At 46.3% G+C, this 19,756-nt stretch overlaps 1 protein-coding gene across 1 annotated transcript in view; it reads left to right on the plus strand.

Moving 5' to 3' along the window:
• The first annotated feature begins 284 nt into the window (after positions 1-284).
• ccm2l (CCM2 like scaffold protein) overlaps positions 285-19,756 on the plus strand; it is a 94,943-nt gene continuing 75,471 nt past the window's right edge. The window contains exon 1 of the mRNA XM_068048346.1: positions 285-432. Within this exon, the coding sequence (XP_067904447.1) occupies positions 403-432 (30 nt within the window). The 5' untranslated portion in view covers positions 285-402. The remainder of the gene's footprint in view (positions 433-19,756) is intronic.

The following is a 19,756-nucleotide window of genomic DNA, read 5'->3' on the forward strand; positions in this document are numbered from 1 at the left end:
AGTTAGCCAACAGGAGGTACTGAAAGGACATTTCCACAGGAAGTTACTGTAAAGCCTTTCTGGTGACGTAAGGAAGTCAGCACAGCATTTAAGAAGGGGCTCAAATCAATGTATCACTATTTTATGAAATACTGTTAAATTATTTTTAACCTTACAAAAAATCAGTGCTCATGTCAAAATGAAAATATCTTTTTAGATATATCTAACAATGCAGACATGGATATTGTCAATGTTTGCTGGATTTTAATAGGCTGATATATTGTTATCTGTCCCAGGAGAGGAAGAACTGTTAAAAGTTTACATCAGAACTTATTTGGTGGAGTCAACCAAGAGTTTCCTGCATGTAACGGCACAAGAACAAAACAAGAAACTTCAGGAGTTCAGAACTGATGTGAAAACACGATGGATGTAGAAATCAAGAAAGGAAAGAAGGTAAAAATTTCAATAAGCTGACATTAATCTTTCATAACTTTGTGTCCAAACTAGTTATAACTTCAAACATTTTAAATCTTTTGTGTGTCAGATACAATGCAGAATTTGGAGGTTCACACGCCCACAGTTTCCTTCAGGGAAGCTCGCATCCATCAAAGAGTATAAGCTTTTCAAACCTCTTTCAGAAATGTAAATGAAAAATATTACTTTGTTGGAAATATCGATCAATTATGTGTTGTGTTGATCCAAAGTTAAAATTTTTTCCATAGAAGGCTAAAGTTCTGTCATAGCTGTGACACACAGGTCTGGGGTTGGAATTTTTAAAAAGTGACTAAGATTTGAGTTTGTGGGAATCATGCATGCATGCAGTTATATGGCTTAAACAGTTTACGTTATTGGTTTAAGAATCTGCTCTACGCAGCAAAAGTTCCTTTTGTAAGTCACAAATATATCTTCACAGGTCAGTAGCAGACAATGGCAATAGTTTTTTTTTATTCATTCATGGGATGTGGGCGTCGCTGGCCAGGCCAGCATTTATTGCCCATCCCTAATTGCCCTTGAGAAGGTGGTGGTGAGCTGTCTCATAGTGATAGTAATGATATTGTTCAGTGGTCTGATAAACTTTCTTTGTGGAAATGTATGTCGGTGATTATTCAGCTATACTGCTTTGCATTTGTTCAGCCTATACTATTTTGCAAAGCAACGTAGAGGGGTATCTGTTGTTCGCGGCATTTCTCCTGTAGCTGTCGAAGGGAGAACAGCATGCCAATGGTGGATCTCTCTGCTTGAAAGCCACACTGTGCCTCAGGGTAGACACGCTCAGCCAGCTTCTGGAGTCTGTTTAAAACGACTAGAGCAAAGACTTTCCCCACTATGCTGAGCAGGGAGATTCCACGGAAGTTGTTGCAGTCACCGCGGTCACCCTTGCTCTTATAGAGGGTGATGATATTGGCATCGCACATGTCCTTTGGTACTGCTCCATCCCAGCACAGGCAAAGCAGTTCATGGAGTGCTGAGAGATCATAGCAGGCTTGGCACTCTTGATTATTTCAGGGGAAATACCGTCCTTCCCAGGGGCCTTTCCACTGGCTAGAGAATCAGTGGCATCACTGAGTTCTGATTTTGTTGGCTGTTGGTCCAGCTCATCCATGACTGGCAGAGACTGGGCTGCATTGAGGGTGGTCTCAGTGACAACATTTTCCCTGGAGCACAGTTCTAGGTAGTGATCCACCCAGCAGTCCATTTGCTTGCATTGGTCAGTGATCGTGTCCCCTGATTTAGACTTGAGTGGGGTGATCTTCTTGATGGTTGGCCCAAAAGCTCTCTTAATGCCATCATACATTCCTCTGATGTTTCCGGTGTCGGAGGCCAGCTGAATATGACTGCATAGGTATTGCCAGTAGTCATTTGCACAGTGCCTGGCTGTTCTTTTTTGCAGTGCTTCTGGCTACTTTAAGTGCTGCGGATGTTAACTCGCTGGGGGCTTTCTTGTAGTTCGACAGTGCAATGCGCTTAGCTGCTATGACAGGTTCCAGCTCTTCAAAGTGAGATTGAAACTAGTCTGCATTCTGCTTCTCACGTTTTCCATAGGTGGGCATTGCTGAGTCATAGATGGCTTCTCTGATGTGGGCCCACTTGGTCTTTGCATCCCCTGCAGGAGTTTTTTGAAGGACTTTTTCAAGTGAATTTAGAAACTTATGTAACAGCTGTGGATAAGAAATTCTGTTAGTGTTGATGCGCGGGCGGCCCTTCTGCTTGGAGTGATGTAGCTTCTTTGGTTTGAGTCTAACTTTGCTGCACACCACGGTGCGATCGGTGTCGCAGTCTGCACTGTGGAAGCTGCGTGTGATTTGGACACTGTTTATAGAGGCTCGCCTTATGACAATGAGGTCCAGCTGGTGCCAACAACGTGATCTTGGGTGCCTCCATGAAACCTGGTGACAGGGTTTCATATGAAAGAACGAGTTGGTGATGCAGAGGTTGTGATAGGTACACAACTTCAATAGTCTCTGTGTATTCTCATTCATCCTTCCAGTGCCATAGCGCCCAAGGCAGGAGGGCCATGAGACATGGTCGGCCCCAACCCTGGAGTTAAAGTCCCCCAGCAAGAACAAATGTTCGGTATTGGGAATGCTACTAATGATATTGTGGAGTTCCTCGTAGAACTGATCTTTAACTTCAGGTGGGGAGCAGAGTGTTGGAGCATAGATGCTGAGTAGGTGTACTGGACCAGAGGCAGTGAGCAGTCGGATGGACAGTATGCGTTCCAAGCCATTTGAAGGTGGTTCTATCATGCTGAGCAAAGAGTTTCTGATGGCGAAGCCCACTCCATGCTGTCTTGGTTCTTCAGGATCCCTACCCTGCCAGAAAAAGGTGTAGTCTTGCTCTCTTAGAGATCCGCTCGCAGGGAGGCGTGTCTCCTGAAGTGCTGTAATGTCCACATTGAGTCTACTGAGCTTGTTGTTAATGATGGCGGTCTTCCGAGAATCGTTGATTTGCGTAAGGTCTTCCGACAGGCCAGGATAGTTCTGATGTTCCAGCTTGCAAAACGAAGGGCTGGTACCTTCTTTCCTTTTTTTGTCGTGCTGTTTTGTGCAGTGTTACAGTCCACTTGTTGGACATTGACCCTGAGCTCCAAGCACCCATTGAAGCAGGTGGACTGTGCCGGGACAGAACCTTACTGACCAGGGGCTGCCCGGTTTGAAGCAGGTGGTAGCTGGCCAGTGAGATGCGATGAACTCTCCCACTGACAAAGGCAACCCATGGCGCCCAATCTCTACGCCAATTGAGGTGGATTTAGAACCCGTAACTGCTGCCTTCCCTGTTGTTTTGGTCGCTGTGAGGCGACTATGGAGTGACCTCTCCATGGCGCATGCCTGGGCGGGTGTATGGAGGTTGTGAGTTGCCCAAGTGTCAAAACCCCCCTTTCGGCCTTCCTAGTGGGATCCAAAAGAGTGCAGAGCATGACGTTTGACACCTGTATGGCTGCAGGAACTGCCGGAAACATGCCAAAGGTGGCACATGACCGCCTTCGGGGTTCCGCTCCGGATTTTCTGTTAGGGTTTAATCCCTCAGCCTTGGTCTCTCCCGAGACGCCCATAAGACAGTGGGGTTGTTAGCTCCTATCCCTGAGCAGGGTCCCTAACAAGTAAGCTGTGTGATTTCATAGAGGGAGAGGGAAGGGGGGACAGGGTGAGGGGGGAAGGGATGCGGGGGGGAGGGGGTGCGAGGGGGAGGAATGTGGGGGGAGGGGGTGGAGGGAAGTGGGTGCGGGGGGGTGCGAGGGGGAGCTGGGAAGGGGGGTGTGGTGGGGAGGGGAGGGGGTACAGGGGAAGTGGGTGTGAGGGGGAGGGGGTGTAGGGGAAAGGGCGCAAGGGGGTGGGGGTAGGTGGTATGGGGGGGAGCTGGGAAGCGGGTGCAGAGGGGGGAGGTGGTGGGGGGAAGGGTGTGCGAGGGGGAAAGGGGGTGCAGGGGGGAGGGGGAAAGGGGTGCTGGGGGGAAGGTGGTGTGGGGGGGAAGGTGGTGTAAGGGGGGGGGAAGGTGGTGTAAGGGGAGGGGGAAGGGGGGAGGCGTCCAGCAGGGGTCGCGACCCTGGCGAGCGGGCCAGCCCACATCATCCTCAATATCAGCATCCTCCAGGCTGATGCTGCACTAGTGGTCGCCATCCAGCTCACAGTGGAGCTTCTTTCCCGGCCCCCAGCAATGCTGGCAGTGAGGCACTGTGCCTCGACGACTGCCTCATGGGCACTTGGGCTGCCTTTCACGTCCCTGGCCAGCGCCTTCCAGATGGGTGCGTAGCTCACACAGTGGCCGTACTAGGACGACTAGAACTCCACAACCCAGGCAGACGACGAGTTCCTCAGCAGATGATATCCAACGAGCTGCTTTTCAATCATTCTTCAAAATACAACCAAACCATGGTCGAGTTCGACATATCTCCCCGTGAGTAAAGAGATACAAGAAAGTAATTCAGATTGGCCATGTCTGGCACAGAGACTATTCAAGTAGAGAGTCCACATGAAACAGGGCTGTGTTCTTGCACCTACACTGTTTGGGATCTTCTTCTCACTGCTGCTCTCACATGCATTCAAGTCTTCAGAAGAAGGAATTTTTCTCCACACAAGATCAGATGGCAGGTTGTTCAACCTTGCCTGTCTAAGAGCGAAGACAAAAGTATGGAATGTCCTCATCAGGGAACTCCTCTTTGCTGACGATGCTGCATTAACATCTCACACTGAAGAGTGTGCAGAGACTCATCGACAGGATTGCGGCTGCCTGCAATGAATTTGGCCTAACCATCAGCCTCAAGAAAACGAACATCATGGGACAGGACGTCAGAAATACTCCATCCATCAATATGAGCGACCACGCTCTGGAAGTGGTTCAAGAGTTCACCTACCTAGGCTCAACTATCACCTGTAACCTGTCTCTCGATGCAGAAATCAACAAGCGCATGGGAAAGGCGTCCGCTGCTACGTCCAGACTGGCCAAGAGAGTGTGGAAAAATGGCGCACTGTCAAGGAACACAAAAGATCGCGTGTATCAAGCCTGTGTCCTCAGTACCTTGCTCTACGGTAGTGAGGCTTGGACAATGTATGTCAGTCAAGAGTGACGTCTCAATTCATTCCATCTTCGCTGCCTCCGGAGAATCCTTGGCATCAGGTGGCAGGACCGTGTCTCCAAAGCAGAAGTCCTTGAGGCGGCCAACATCCCCAGCATATACACCCTACTAAGCCAGCGGCGCTTGAGATGGCTTGGCCATGTGAGCCGCATGGAAGATGGCAGGATCCCCAAGGACGCATTGTACAGCGAGCTGGTCACTGGCATCAGACTCACCAGCCGTCCATGTCTCCGCTTTAAAGACGTCTGCAAACGCGACATGAAGTCCTTTGACATTGATCACAAGTTGTGGGAGTCAGTTGCCAGTGATCGCCAGAGCTGGTGGACAGCCATAAAGGCGGGGCTAAAGAGTGGCGAGTCGAAGAGACTTAGCTGTTGGCAGGAAAAAAGACAGAAGCGTAAGGAGAGAGCCAACTGTGTAACAGCCCCGACAACCAATTTCATCTGCAGCGCCTGTGGAAGAATCTGTCACTCTAGAATTGGCCTTTATAATCATTCCAGGCGCTGCTTCACAAACCACTGACCACCTCCAGGCACTTACCCATTGTCTCTCGAGACAAAGAGGTCAAAGAAAGAAGACTATTTTGCAAAGGATAAAGAATACGCAGTTTCCAAGTGCTTAAGATTTGCGACATTACTTTTTTGTCTAAATAAAAGATTATTTTTTTTACTCTTCATGGGATGTGAGTATCGCTAACAAGGCCATCATTTATTATCCATCCCTAATTACCCTTGAGAAGGTGGTGGTGAGCTGCCTTCTTGAACTGCTGCAGTCTATCTGATGTAGGTACCCCCACAGTACTGTTAGGAAGGGAATTTCAGGTTTTTGACCCAGCGACAGTGAAGGAATGGTGATATAATTACAAGTCAGGATGCTGAGTGGCTTGGAGGGGAACTTGCAGGTGGTGGTATTCCCATGCATCTGCTGCCCTTGTCCTTCTAGGTGGTAGAGGTCAATGGGTGTGGAAGGTGCTGTCGAAGGAGTCTTGGGAGTTGCTGCAGTGCAACATGTAGATGATACACACTGGTGCCACTGTGCACCAAGAGTTTTTTTTATTCGTTCGTGGAATGTGGGCATCGCTGGCTAGGTCTGCATTTATTTCCCATCGTTAATTGCCCTTAAGAAGATGGTGGTGAGATGCCTTGAATCGCTGCAGTCCTTGTGGGGCAGGTACACCAAAAGAGCTGTTAGGAAGGGAGTTCCAAGATTTTGACCCAGCGACAGTGAAGGAACGGCGATATAGTTCCAAGCCAGGATGGTGTGTGGCTTGGAAGGGAACTTGCAGGTGGTGGTGTTCCCATGCATCTACTGCCCTAGCCCTTCTAGATGGTAGAGGTCGCAGGTTTGGAAGGTGCTGTCAAAGGAGCCTTCGTGAGTTGCTGCAGTGCATCTTGTACATGGTACACACTGCTGTTACCGTGTGTCAGTGGTGGAGGGAGTGAATGTTAAAGGTGGTGGATGGGTGCCAATTAAGCGGACTGCTTTGTCCTGAATGGTGTCGAGCTTCCTGAGTGTTGTTGGAGCTGCACCCATCCAGGCAAGTGGAAAGTATTCCATCACACTCCTGATGTGCCTTGTAGATGGTAGACAGGCATTGGGGAAACAGGAGGTGAGTTACTTGCCGGAGAATTCCCAGCCTCTGACCTGCTCTTGTTGCCACAGCATTTATGTGGCTTCTCCAGTTCAGTTTCTGGTCAATGCTGATCCCCAGGATGTTGATAGTGGGGGATTCAGCGATGGTAATGACGTTGAACATCAAGGGGAGCTGATTAGATTCTCACTTGTTTGAGATGGTCATTGTGTGGCATGAATGTTACTTGCCACTTATCAGCCCAAGACTTTATAATGGAGGGAAGGTCATTGTTGAAGCAACTGAAGATGGTTGGGCCTAGGATACTGCCCTGAGGAACTCCTGGGACTGAGATGACTGACCTCCAACAATCACAACCATCTACCTTTGTGCTAGGTATGACTTCAACCAGTGGAGAGTTTTCTCCCTGATTCCCATTGACCCCAGTTTTGCTGGGCTCCTTGAAGTCATTCTCGGTCAAATGCTGCATTGATGTCAAAGGCAGTCACCCTCACCTCCCCTCTGGAGTTCAGCTCTTTTGTCCATGTTTGGATCAAGGCTGTAATGAGGTCAGGGGCTGAGTGGCCCTGGCAGACCCAAACTGAGCATCAGTGAGCAGATTATTGCTGACCAAGTCCCACTTGATAGCACTGTCAATGACCCCTCCATCACTTTGTTGATGACCGGGAGTAAACTGACAGGGTGGTAATTAGCCGGGTTGGATTTGTCCTGCTTTTTGTGTACAGGATATACCTGGGCAATTTTCCACATTGCTGGGTAGATCCCAGCATTGTAGCTGTACCAGAACAGCTTGGTTAGAGGTGCAGCTGGTTCTGGAGCGCAAGTCTTCAGTACATTTGCCAGAATGTTGTCAGGGCCCACAGCCTTTGCAGTATCAAGTGCCTTCAGCCATTTCTTGACATCATGTGGAGTGAATTGGTTTCCTTGCCCATGTTTGACCTGATGCCATGAGAGTTCATGGGGTCCGGAGTCAATGTTGAGGACTCCCGGAGCAACTCCCTCCTGACTATAGACCACTGTGCCACCACCTCTGGTGGGTCTAATCCTGCCGGTGGGACAGGACATACCCAGGGATGGTGATGGTGGTGTTGGGACATTGTCTGTAAGATATGATTCCACGAGTATGACTATGTCAGGCTGTTGCTTGACTAGTCTGTGGGACAGCTCTCCCAATTTTGGCACAAGCCTCCAGATGTTAGTAAGGATGACTTTGCAGGGTCAAAAGGGCTGGGTTTGCCGTTGTCGTTTCCGGTGCCATGTCAATGCCAGGTGGTCCATCCAATTTCATTCCTTTTCTTAGACTTCATAGTGGTTTGATACAACTGAGTGGCTTGCTATAATAAAAGCAAAGAAACTGCAGATGCTGGAATTCTGATGCAAAACAAAAAGTGCTGGAAATACTCAGCAGGTCTGGCAGCATCTGTGGAGAGAGAAGCAATGTTAATGTTTCAGGTCTGTGACCTTTCATCAGAACTGGGAAAGGTTAGAAAAGAATTAGGTTTTAAGCAAGTGAAGGGGAGGGGAGTAGGGGAGAGAACAAAGGGGAAGGTAGGGCAGAGGGAGATTAAATAACAAATTTTGCTTTGATGTCAAGGGTAGTCACTCTCACCTCACTTCTGGAGTTCAAGTCTTTTACTCAATGGGGTGGGTGTCCTGATTTGTGGTTATTTGTTGCATCCTGCAAAACTTGGCCTTTCTTCGGGAATGGCTCTTGGCACCATGGATATGACGAACAGCTCAGGAGGAGGAGAGAAAGAGGAGGAAGTGGAGCAGGACTAGGAGGACGAAGGGAGGAAGCAACCAGCACATCCCCATTCTGGCGGGGCTGTCCATGATCACTTCATTCAACTACAGTTACAGTGAGCACAAACCCAAATCCCCATTCACCAACAGTCCATACCTTAGTATCCCTCTGTTACTGACCATCACAACATCCTCTTGGCCACAATGCTGAAATAAAAGCCACCATAAGACAACCATTCCATATCAACGTTATTCAACAAACCATCCAGTATTCCATACAAAAATCAACTAATTATCCTTGTGCATTCCATTAGTGCCTGGCCTAGTGTCCTATGCAGTGTAACCCCAAAGGCTGCAGCATGGTTGGTGGAAGACTGCTGACTTTTACTTGGGAAGTCACAACCAAGGCCTACTATAAGCTTTGCAGGATATCCTCAAGTAGCTCTGGGCCTAGAAGCCATGGCTTCGGACTGCACCACCTTGGCATGGGCGGCAACAGACAGGACTGGCTAGCTGAAACGTAACAGCAGGGGCCAGAAAATGGCCTCCTGCTGAGAGTCTTTCTCCTCCTCCTCCCTTTTTGAGCAGCTTGTCCTGCTCTACGTGGCCTCTATTCATTCTCCAAGTCATGCTGTATTCCAAGGGGAATGCCTACTACTGCACCCATGCCTGAGAGCGACTGGTTTGTGCAGAATTCTTGAAGTCACAACCAAGGCCTGCTATAAGTGCACCACCACTCCCTCATGACTTCAACAACAACAACTACAACAACAACCTACATTTATATAGCACCTTTAACGTAATAAAACATCCCAATGCACTTCACAGGAACATCATAAAACAAAGTATGACACCAAGCCACAAAAAGAGATATTGGGCTGAATTGTACAGACCCCGCAACATCGAGGTCGTGGCGGGGGGGACCAGAAAATGCCTCTGGGAGAGGCCCACCACAGGCCTCAACGCCAGAAAGGCCCAGCCCACTATTGCCGGTGGCGGCGAGGCCTCATGGCGGCTCCCCTGACAATTGAAGATGGGAGCACAATTTACATATTTAAATTAATTTAAATAAAGGAATAAATTACCTTCTCGCTCCTGCCATCTGTCCCGGTGTGATATCGGTGCCAGTAGCCAGCACTTCCGTGCCTTCGGATCCCCGATTTGAGGCAGAACACTGGTGGGGAGGGGGGAGCAGGTAGGTCTCTCTGTGCAAGAGTGGGGGGAATGGGGTCAAAATAATATCATTGGTGTAGGGAATGGTGGGAAGTGTTAGAGTGTAAAATATATGTACTTTGGGGGGGTGGGGGGAAGTCAGATGGGCAGGGGAAGTGTTTTGGGGGGGAGAGGGCATGTAATTAATTTTATGATTATGTGGGGGGGGGGGGGGTGGGAGACAGGCAATTTAAATGGGTTTAAATTTCTTTATTGCATTTAGCATTAAAAATGTAAATTAAATGGAAGGGCTTGAAGCCCTTGAAAAATGGCATCAGCACCTGTGCACAGGCAGCTGACACCATTACTGGGGATGGACAGGCCTGACCCCTCCACGTCATTGGGGTGGGGGGTCCACCCCAGTCATTTAAATGAGCCGCCGCATTTGATATCGCAGCACCTCTGCAATGCGCGGTCCGTCCTCCACCGCCGATTGCCGTGGCGGAACTATAAATTCCAGCCCATTAGGTCAGATGACCAAAAGCTTGGTCAAAGAAGTAGGTTTTAAGGAGTGTGTTAAAGGAGGAAAGTGAGGTGGAGAGGTGTAGGGAGGGTATTCCAGAAGTTAGGACCTAGGCAACAGATGGTGTGGCCGCCAATGATGAAGCGATTAAAATCAGGGATGCTCAAGAGGCCAGCATTAGAAGAGCACAGATATTTTGGAGGCTGTGGGGTTGGAGCAGATTAAAGAGATAGGGATAGGTGAGGCCATGGAAGGGTTTGAAAACAAGGATGAGAATTTTAAAATTAAGATGTTGCTTAACTGGGAGCCAATGTTTGTCAGCAAGCACAGAAGTGATAGGGAAACGGGACTTCAAGTTTCCGCAGAGTAGAATGTGGGAGACCAGCCAGGACTGCATTGGAATAGTCAAGCCTAGAGATAACAAAGGCACGAATGAGGGTTTCAGCAGCAGATGAGCTGAGACAGGGGCGAAGTCAGGCGATGTTACAGAGGTGGAAATAGGCAGTCTTAGTGATGGAACAAATACGAAGCTTATCTGGTGGTCAAATGTGACACCAAGATTGCGAACAGATTGGCTTAATCTCAGACTATTACCAAGGAGAGGGATCGAGTCAGTAGCTAGGGAACGCAATTTGGACCGAAACAATGGCTTCAGCCTTCCCAACATTTAAATGGAGGAAATCTTTGCTCTTGAGAATGGAACCAGGTGAGAGCAGTCTCACCCAGCTAGATGACAGATAAGCAGTCTGATAATTTAGTAACACTGGAGGAGTCAAGAGAAATAGTGGTAAGGAAGAGCTGGGTGACATCAGCGTATAGATGAAAACTAATCTGTACTTTCGGATGATGTCATTGAGGGACAGCTTGTAGATGAGAAATAGGAGGGGGCTGAGGATAGATCCTTGGGGGACATCAGAGGAAATGGTGCGAGAACAGGAAGAGAAGCCACTGCAGGTGATTCTTTGGCTACGATTAGATTGATGAGAATGGAACCAGATGAGAGCAGTCCCACCCAGCTGGGCAACAGTGGAGATGCCTTGGAGGAGGATGGTGTGGTCAACCATGTCAAAGGCTGCAGACAGGTCAAGAAGGACAAGGGGCGAAAGTTTACCAACTTCACCAGTTGCCTTCACAAACTCTAATAAACTCTTCAAGCCACCAAGCACTTCTACAAACTCAAACCTTTAAATTATACTGATGGAGGGTTTGTCCTGCGTATCCAGATGTACATGTTTAAGAGAGGGCATTGTTGTATGATTGCCTTAAGAGTGATTTCCCTTTAAGAACTCAGTATGCTAATGAGCTAAGTACCAGGATGTTGTCATGTGACTAGAAGCCATAGTGACTCTGTAACTGTACCACTCCAGACAACGGTTCTGCATATAGTTTGCTCTGTAGTGTATATACTAGTTTAGCTATTAATAAACCTAGAGATTTTCAAAGAACTGGAATCCACGCACCTCATTGTGTTGCTTAAGATAGCACAACGAAACCCATGGCAGGCATTAGCTGGAGCAACAAGCTCAAAAATGGCAGTGCTGGCGTCAAATCACCATTGCACACTGACTGACGTCATAATCTGCCTACTCAGCATACTTCCAGGACATGCTTCTAACACCCGTGCTAACTCCCTTACAAAAGATAGCATTCGGTATGGGTTGCACCAGAAGTGTGCATGCGCAGATGACATTTTGCTACAGAGCTCAATTTTGCGGCCTAAGTCTTCCACTCTCTCCATAGTTCTGCCTCATTTGCTGAGCATTTGCAATGTTTTTCTTTGGATAGTTCCATCTACTTCCTAGTAGTCATCAACCTACAGCACAAAACTTTCCTTAATTTGGCACTAAATGATAGTATCTCTCTGAACATGATTGATGAAGGATAAAAGGCACCCTGGTGCAAGCGGACACTGAAGCATATTGTTGGGGCAGAATAAAGGCAGCTTTCCTCTGCATCTCAGGGTGCTCAGTGTAGGCGCTCGAAGTGGAAGATCATGCATTCCCCAGCACTGATATTCTTCACGCCGATGAACAAAAAATAGTTAGACTTACTCTATTTTCCATAAACAATATAGCAAATCAAACACAGAAGGTGCATAATTCTTAAAAAGTTTGATGTAGGTTGCTATAAGTTCCAGGAGAGGAAGAACTATTAACAGTTTCACGTCGGAACACGTTTGGTGGAGTCGGCTAAGAGTTTCCTGCATGTGACAGCAAAAATCTTAAGCAAATAAGAAAGCTTAGGAGTTCAGAATAGATGTGAAAACACAATGGATGAAGATGTCAAGAAAGGAAAGAAGGTAAAAGGTTCTATAGTTTGATATTAATCTTTCATAAAACAGCAAAAACAATTAATTATAACTTGAAATATTTATAGGTTTTAGCCCATCTTAAACACAAGTCAGACTTAAATGTGATCGCGGTTTTGATCAGGAAAACATTCAACTTTCAGGGGCGGTAGTGGCACACTGGTAATGTCACCAAATCTAGTAATCCAGAGGCTGAATGCTCTGGGGACATGGATTCAAATCCTACCACAGCAGCTGATGGAATTTAAATCCAGTTAATTAAAGTCATAGAGTTACATAGCACAGAAACAGGCCCTTTGGCCCAACATGTCTGTGCTGGCCATCAAGCACCTAACTATTCTAATCCCATTTTCCAGCACTTGGCCTGTAGCCTTGTATGCAATGACGTTTCAAGTGTTCATTTAAATACCTCTTAAATGTTGTGAGGGTTCCTGCCTCAACCACCTCTTCAGGCAGTGCATTCCAGATTCCAACCACCCTCTTGGTGATAAAAGTTTTCCTCAAATCCCCTCTAAACCTCCTTCCCCTTACCTTAAATCTATGCCCCGTGGTTATTGACCTCTCCGCTAAGGGAAAAAGTCTCTTCCTATCTAACCTCTCAATGCCCCTCATAATTTTGTATACCTCAATCATGTCCCCCCTCAGCCTTCTCTGCTCTAAGCAAAACAACCCTAGCCTTTTCAGTCTCTCTTCATAGCTGAAATGCTCCAGCCCAGACAACATCCTGGTGAATCTCCTCTGCACCCTCTCCAGGGCAATCACATCCTTCCTATAATGTGGTGCCCAGAACTGTACACAGTACTCCAGCTGTGGCCTAACTAGCGTTTTATACAGCTCCATCATAACCTCCCTGCTCAAATTCAATTGATTAATAAAAATTAGGAATTGAAAGCTAGTCTTGATGATAGCTTCATGGCATCATTACTGATTGTTGTAAAAGCCCATCCGGTTCACTAATGTCCTTTAAGGAAGGAAATCTGCTGTCCTTACCTGGTCTGGCCTACATGTGACTCCAGACCCACAATAATGTGGTTGACTCTTAACTGCACTTTGAAATAGCCTAGCAAACCATTCAGTTATCAAGAGCAATTAGGGATGGGCAACAAATGCTGGCCTTGCGATGATGCCCACAACTCAGAATTTTTTTTTTAAATTGTAGAGGATATTAAATGCTTTCAAGTCCTTTTCTGTAATTTGAACAGAAGATTAATTTTGCTGGAAGAAACAAATGAATGTGTGTTAATCACATGCTGTACGATTTTCCTATAGTTGATGACAGCCTACACAAGTGATTTGCTCCGGTCAGTTATTTGTGGAACTTTTAAGGAAAGGTGAAATTTGAATTTTATTTCACTTTATATCAGTGTAGATTTTGTTATTAATGTGCCTTAAGCAGTCGTTGGTTTAATGATTTGCTTTGTGCTGTAAAATGGTCTTTGCCTGTTATTGCAGTTCTATTATAGTCATAGAATTTACAACATAAAAGATAATTTCACCCATTGTGCCTGTGCTGGTGTAACTACTTCAACTGGGGCTATCTATTTCATTTTCTTGCACTTTCCCCACATCCTTTTATATTCTTCCTTTTCATATGCTTATACTTTTAAATGATGTGACAGTCTCTGTCTCAGTGGCCATTGTGGTAAAGCATTTCATGTTCTGATAATCCTCTGTATGCAAACATTTACTTTGATTTTTCCCATTTTATAACAGTTAAAGCAATGCTGTTTTCTGATCTATTTTCCTTGCACAATGTATATTGATAGTTTGGTTCTGTATTACAATAGTGAAAGGATATTCACCCTTTGCAGTTTGAGATTTACACCACATCGGATTTACAGCCCTTGGATTGCACCTGCTCCGTGTTATGGAGCCAAGGTGAGTAACTGCAGTTAAAATGCAGATCACCTATGATCTGATTGAATGACAGAACACACTTGAGGGATGAATGGCCTACTCCTGTTCCTGTGTTTTTTAGACACAATGGGCTAAGTTTTAATATGCAGGAGCGGGTGGGGGCGTTGTGGTTGGTTAAATCCAAGGAAATCGACAACACGTTGGGAAGCTCCAACCCACTGACTTTCACATTTAACTGCAGCGTGCAAGGCAGTGTGAGAACAACCCCTCAGGAGAGGCAGTTTGTCAATTTCAATACATTAATAGCTCAATAACAGCAATATTAACATGGCTTTTGCAATTTAACAGTTGGTCCATGGGTTTTCCAAGATTCCTGAAACTCCCCATTGAAAGCAAGGCGAGAATGCAGCGCCAAATGAGGGGCTGAAGACATGACAGGGAAATATGCCAATAAATAGAATCATGGAGCAGTTACAGCATAGAAGGAGGCCATTCAGCCCATCGTGTCTGTGCCAGCTCTCTGGAAGAACAACTCACGTAGTCCCACTCCCCCAGTCCCACCCACCCGCCTTTCCCCAGAGCCCTGCAAATTCTTTTGCTTCAGATAATTATCTGAATCTCTTTTGAAGGCCTCGATTGAATCTGCCTCCACCACATTCTCAGGCAGCGCATTCCAGATCCTAACCAGGCGCTGCGTAAAAAAAAAAATTCTCATGTCGCAGTTGCTTATTTTGCCAATCACCTTAAATTGGTGCCCTCTGGTTCTCGACCCTTCGACCAACAAGAACAGTTTCTCCCTATCTACTCTCTCCAGATCCTTTGTGATTTTCAAAACCTCTATCAAATCTCCTCTTAATCTTCTCTTCTCCAAGAAGAACAGCCCCATCTTCTCCAATCTATCCACATAACTGAAGTTTCTCATCCCTAGAAGCATTCTCGTGAATCTTTTGTGCATTCTCTCTAATGCCTTCACATCCTTCCTAAAGTGTGATGCTCAGAACTGAATACAATACTCCAGTTGAGGCCGAAACAGCTTTCTATACAGGCTTATCATAAATTCCTTGCTTTTGAACTCAATGCCCCTATTTATAAAGCCCATGATCCCCTATTCTTTATTACTACTTTCTCAACCTGCCCTGCCACCTTCAATGATTTGAACACATATACTCCCAGGTCCCTCTGCTCCCAAACCCTCTTTAGAATTGTACCTTTATTTTATATTGCCTCTTCTTGTTCATCCTACCAAAATAAATCAATTCACACTTCTCTGCATTAAATTTCATCTGTCACGTGTCTGCCTATTCCACCAGCCTGTCTAAATCCTGTTGAGGTTTATCACTATCCTCCTCACGGTTCACAACACTTCCAAGTTTTGTGTTATCTGCAAATTTTGAAATTGTGCCCTGTACACCAAAGTGTAGGTGATTCATATAGATCAAGAAAAGCTGTGGGCCTAACACCCACCCCTGGGGAACCCCACTATATACCTTCCTCCAGTCTGAAAAACAACTGTTCACCACTACTCTCTGTTTCCTGTCACTCATCCAACTTTGTATCCATGCTGACATTGTCCCTTTTATTCCTTGGGCAGCACAGTGGCGCAGTGGTTAGCACTGCAGCCTCACAGCTGCAGGGACCCGGGTTCGATTCTGGGTACTGCCTGTGTGGAGTTTGCAAGTTCTCCCTGTGTCTGCGTGGGTTTTCTCCGGGTGCTCCGGTTTCCTTCCACAAGCCAAAGACTTGCAGGTTGGTAGGTAAATTGGCCATAATAAATTGTCACTAGTATAGGTAGGTGGTAGGGAAATATAGGGACAGGTGGGGATGTTTGGTAGGAATATGGGATTAGTGTAGGATTAGTATAAATGGGTGGTTGATGGTCGGCACAGACTCGGTGGGCCGAAGGGCCTGTTTCAGTGCTGTATCTCTAATCTAATCTAATCTAATTTTGCTGACAAGCCTGTTATGTGGCATTTTATCAAATGTCTTTTGGAAGTCCACGTACACCACATCAACCCTCTCTGTTATCTCATCAAAAAACTCAAACAAGTTGGTTAAACACGATTTGCCCTTAACAAATCCATGCTGGCTTTTCTTAGTTAATCCACATTTGTCCAAGTGACTGTTAATTTTGTCCCAAATTATCGTTTCTAAAAGCTTTCCCACCACTGTGGTTGCTGGGCTTATCTTTACATCCTTTTTGAATAAAGGTCTAACATTTGCAATTCTTCATTCTAAAATTCTGAAATCTCACAGCTACTTTCTTGCCTGCTTGTGTGAAAAACTTTGCTCACAGTACTTCTGCTGAGAGGTTACTTTAACAACTTTGGAGATTTGTGTGTCTGATTTGCACTTTGGAGCTCTGATCTATCAGATCAGTATGGCTGCTGCTTATGCTGTGTCACTCAGATGAGGACTGGCATGAACCTGATGGGCCGAATTGTCTCTTTCTGTACCATAGCTGACTCAAGAAAACAATAGCTTTATGACTCTATGACAAACAACAGCACCATCAAGAGCAGCAGCAGCAGGAGGAGCAGCAACAGCCTGCTGCTTGCTGCTCTGCAGCTCCCCAGGGCTGAGGGGATGAGCAGAGAGGTGAAGCTTGCAGGAGGCCATACCTGCCACACAGGATGTACAGGCAGAGAAGAATTATCCTCGACGTGTTGAAACACCAGTGCCTCAGGAGGCTCAGGGACGCCTCAAATAGTGCCAGACATTTGTAATGTTTGCAATGGCTTGGGAACAAGTCCTGTTGTCGTGGATCTGGTGGCCACGCTTTACCAGTGGCTGTGAAAGACACCACCACCCTCAACTTCGTTGCATCTGCATCTTTCTAGGGCTTTGCCAGAGACATTTGTAGGATCTCGCAGTCGACGATCCACAGATCGATCAGACAGATGGCTGTGGCTTTTTGCCAGTGCAGCCAATTATGTCAACTTTTCCACCAATGATGCCAGCCAGAATGACTGGGTGCTCAGGGTTTGTGGCTCCAGCTGGCTTCCCACAGGTGTAGGGCGTCATCGACTACATGCATGTGGCAATTAAGGCTCCCCGAGATCATCCAGGAGTATTCCTCAACCCCTAGGGCTTCCACTCCATAAACCACAAAAGAATGTTTATGCAGCTGTACACAAAATTCCCGGGCAGCTGCCATGCTACTTTTATCCTGTGGCAGTGCACCCTCCCTAATCTCTTGGCACCTCAAAGCAGACTTACCAGCTGGCTGCTCAGGGACAAGGATACCCATGTAAAACATGCTGATGACACCTGTGAGGAATCCAACCAACGAGGCCCAGGAAAACCACATGATAATCAAATGTGTCATTGAGCAAACCATCAATAGGCTGAAGATACACGTCAGGTGGACAGGTCTGGAGGCGCCCTTCAGTATGCTGCAGCCAGGATCCCCAGAATGGCAGAGACATGCTGCGCTCTGCGCAACACTGCACAGCAGCCAGGTTTGGACCTGCAGAAGGAACAAGGCGCAAAGCACAAAGCCTCTTCAGACAATTTCAAGGAGGAGGAGCTGGAACATGATGCAGCCAATGCACAGGCAGCGGCACACATTGCTGCCCACAATGCCCAGTTGGCCTCATTATTGTGAGGTTCACTTAGGTTCCACCAGTCCAACCACCTGAAAACCAAAATGCATCACCTCACACATGTCAGTATTAAATTCCAAGAGGTCTAGGGTTCCCTTTCAGCCTTCACCTGGTCTTACTGTAACAGGATTTAATTTTAAACACACTGTGTTTTTAGCTCCCCCTTGGTGAATCCTTGTTCACTGCTTTCCAATTATAAGGCAAAGAAACCAGCATAAACAGGCTTTCTTAGGTTTAAAGAAGAAAAGTTGAAATTTATTAAACTTAAACTAAAACACAAATTTGGTTAACGCCTACGGATACACAATGCGCCCATGCTAGCATGCGCATGCAATACACACATGCAGATAGAGACAGAAAAGAGCAGAATAAATATACAGTGGAAAAGTTTGAGGAAATATCTGAAGAGTTTTTGTTATGGTTCTTTGAGCTCACTGTAGAGTCCTTGATTATAGGTAGATCTTGCTTTTCGTTGGGGCCCAGTATTCTTCTTAAACCTTGGTCACTGTCGGAGATGTTTCTCTCTTGGGATTCACACGTCTTCAGTGGACTTGGAATTCTGTGAGAAAGAGATGGGAGCAGGCAGACAGGAGAGGCTGCGGTGAGCCAGCCAGGAGAGACCTTCTCAGTGTAAGAGCATTCTGATTTCTGTCCAAACTGTCTGTACAAATTGTAAAAACTCAGGTTGCCCAGCAGGTTAGTCATGTGACTAGATGGTTTGACCATGTCTGTTTGTGTATTCGGTCATCTTAGCAGTCAACCTGGAATGCGAGCTCCCCCATCTTCAACGTCTGGTGATCAAAAGTCCATTGTGGGTTGAATGTGTCAGGGAATGGTCCTTTCTCCTTCCAAACGCTGTCTGTTAATATGCAAATGTGTTTCCAGCCAAGATCTGGCAACTCTTTTTTAAAGCAAGTCCTTTCTTCACTCCAGTAACAGTTTAAAATCAATGTTCATAACAAAATTAATGTGCCTCATTCTTGGCTGGCGGAGGCCTAGCATGACCTGCATGATCTGGGCCAAGTGCTGGAAAATGGGATTAGAATAGGTAGGTGCTTGATGGCTGGCACAGACACGATGGGCCGAAGGGCCTGTTTCTGTGCTGTATGACTCTCTGACTCTATCACCCTTTTCCAAATCAGTGCTGGCTGTCCTTAATGAACTCAAACTTCTCCCTGATTTTCTCCCTGATTATTGTTCCTAATACCTTACCCACCACTGATGTTAAACTAATTGGCCTGTCGTTGCCAGGACTGTCCTTCCACCCTTTCATGAATAAGGGTGTCACATTTGCCACTCTCCAATCCTCTGGCACCTCCCCCATATTCAGGGAAGATTGGAAGATTATGGCAAGCCCTTCTGCTATCTTCATCCCCACTTCCTTTAGCAACTTGGATGCAAGCCATCTGGACCAGGTGACTTATCTACCCTAAGCATAGCCAGCCTTTACAGTACCTCCCCCATCTCAATTTTTACCCTTTCCATTGCCTCTAATCTCTCCACTTCTACCAATATTTTGTCAGATTCATCTTCCTTAGTAAACTCTGATGCAAAGTACTCATTAAGCACATTAGCCTTGTCTGGCACCTCTAAGCATATATTACCCTCTTTATCCCTAATAGGCCCAACTCCACCTCTTACTACCTGCTTACTTGTTACCTGCCAGTAGAAGATTTTTGGGTTCCCTTTTATGTTGACTGCCATTCTGGAGAATGCTATGCTGTAGAAAAAAGGAAATTAGTGCATAACATCAAATAGCAAAAGATAAATTATTTCGGTCACATCATTTGAGCAGAAGGTAGACATAGACAATTATTGGAAGGAAAAATCGATTCAAAACATAGGAGAGGGAAGCAGAGGAGAAAATGGATGATGGATATATTGGACTGGATGCAACTGATCTATGCGGAATGTATAAGGGCAACAC

Source organism: Heterodontus francisci, chromosome 16 (assembly GCF_036365525.1).
Source record: "Heterodontus francisci isolate sHetFra1 chromosome 16, sHetFra1.hap1, whole genome shotgun sequence".
In the NCBI taxonomy this organism is placed as follows: domain Eukaryota; kingdom Metazoa; phylum Chordata; class Chondrichthyes; order Heterodontiformes; family Heterodontidae; genus Heterodontus; species Heterodontus francisci.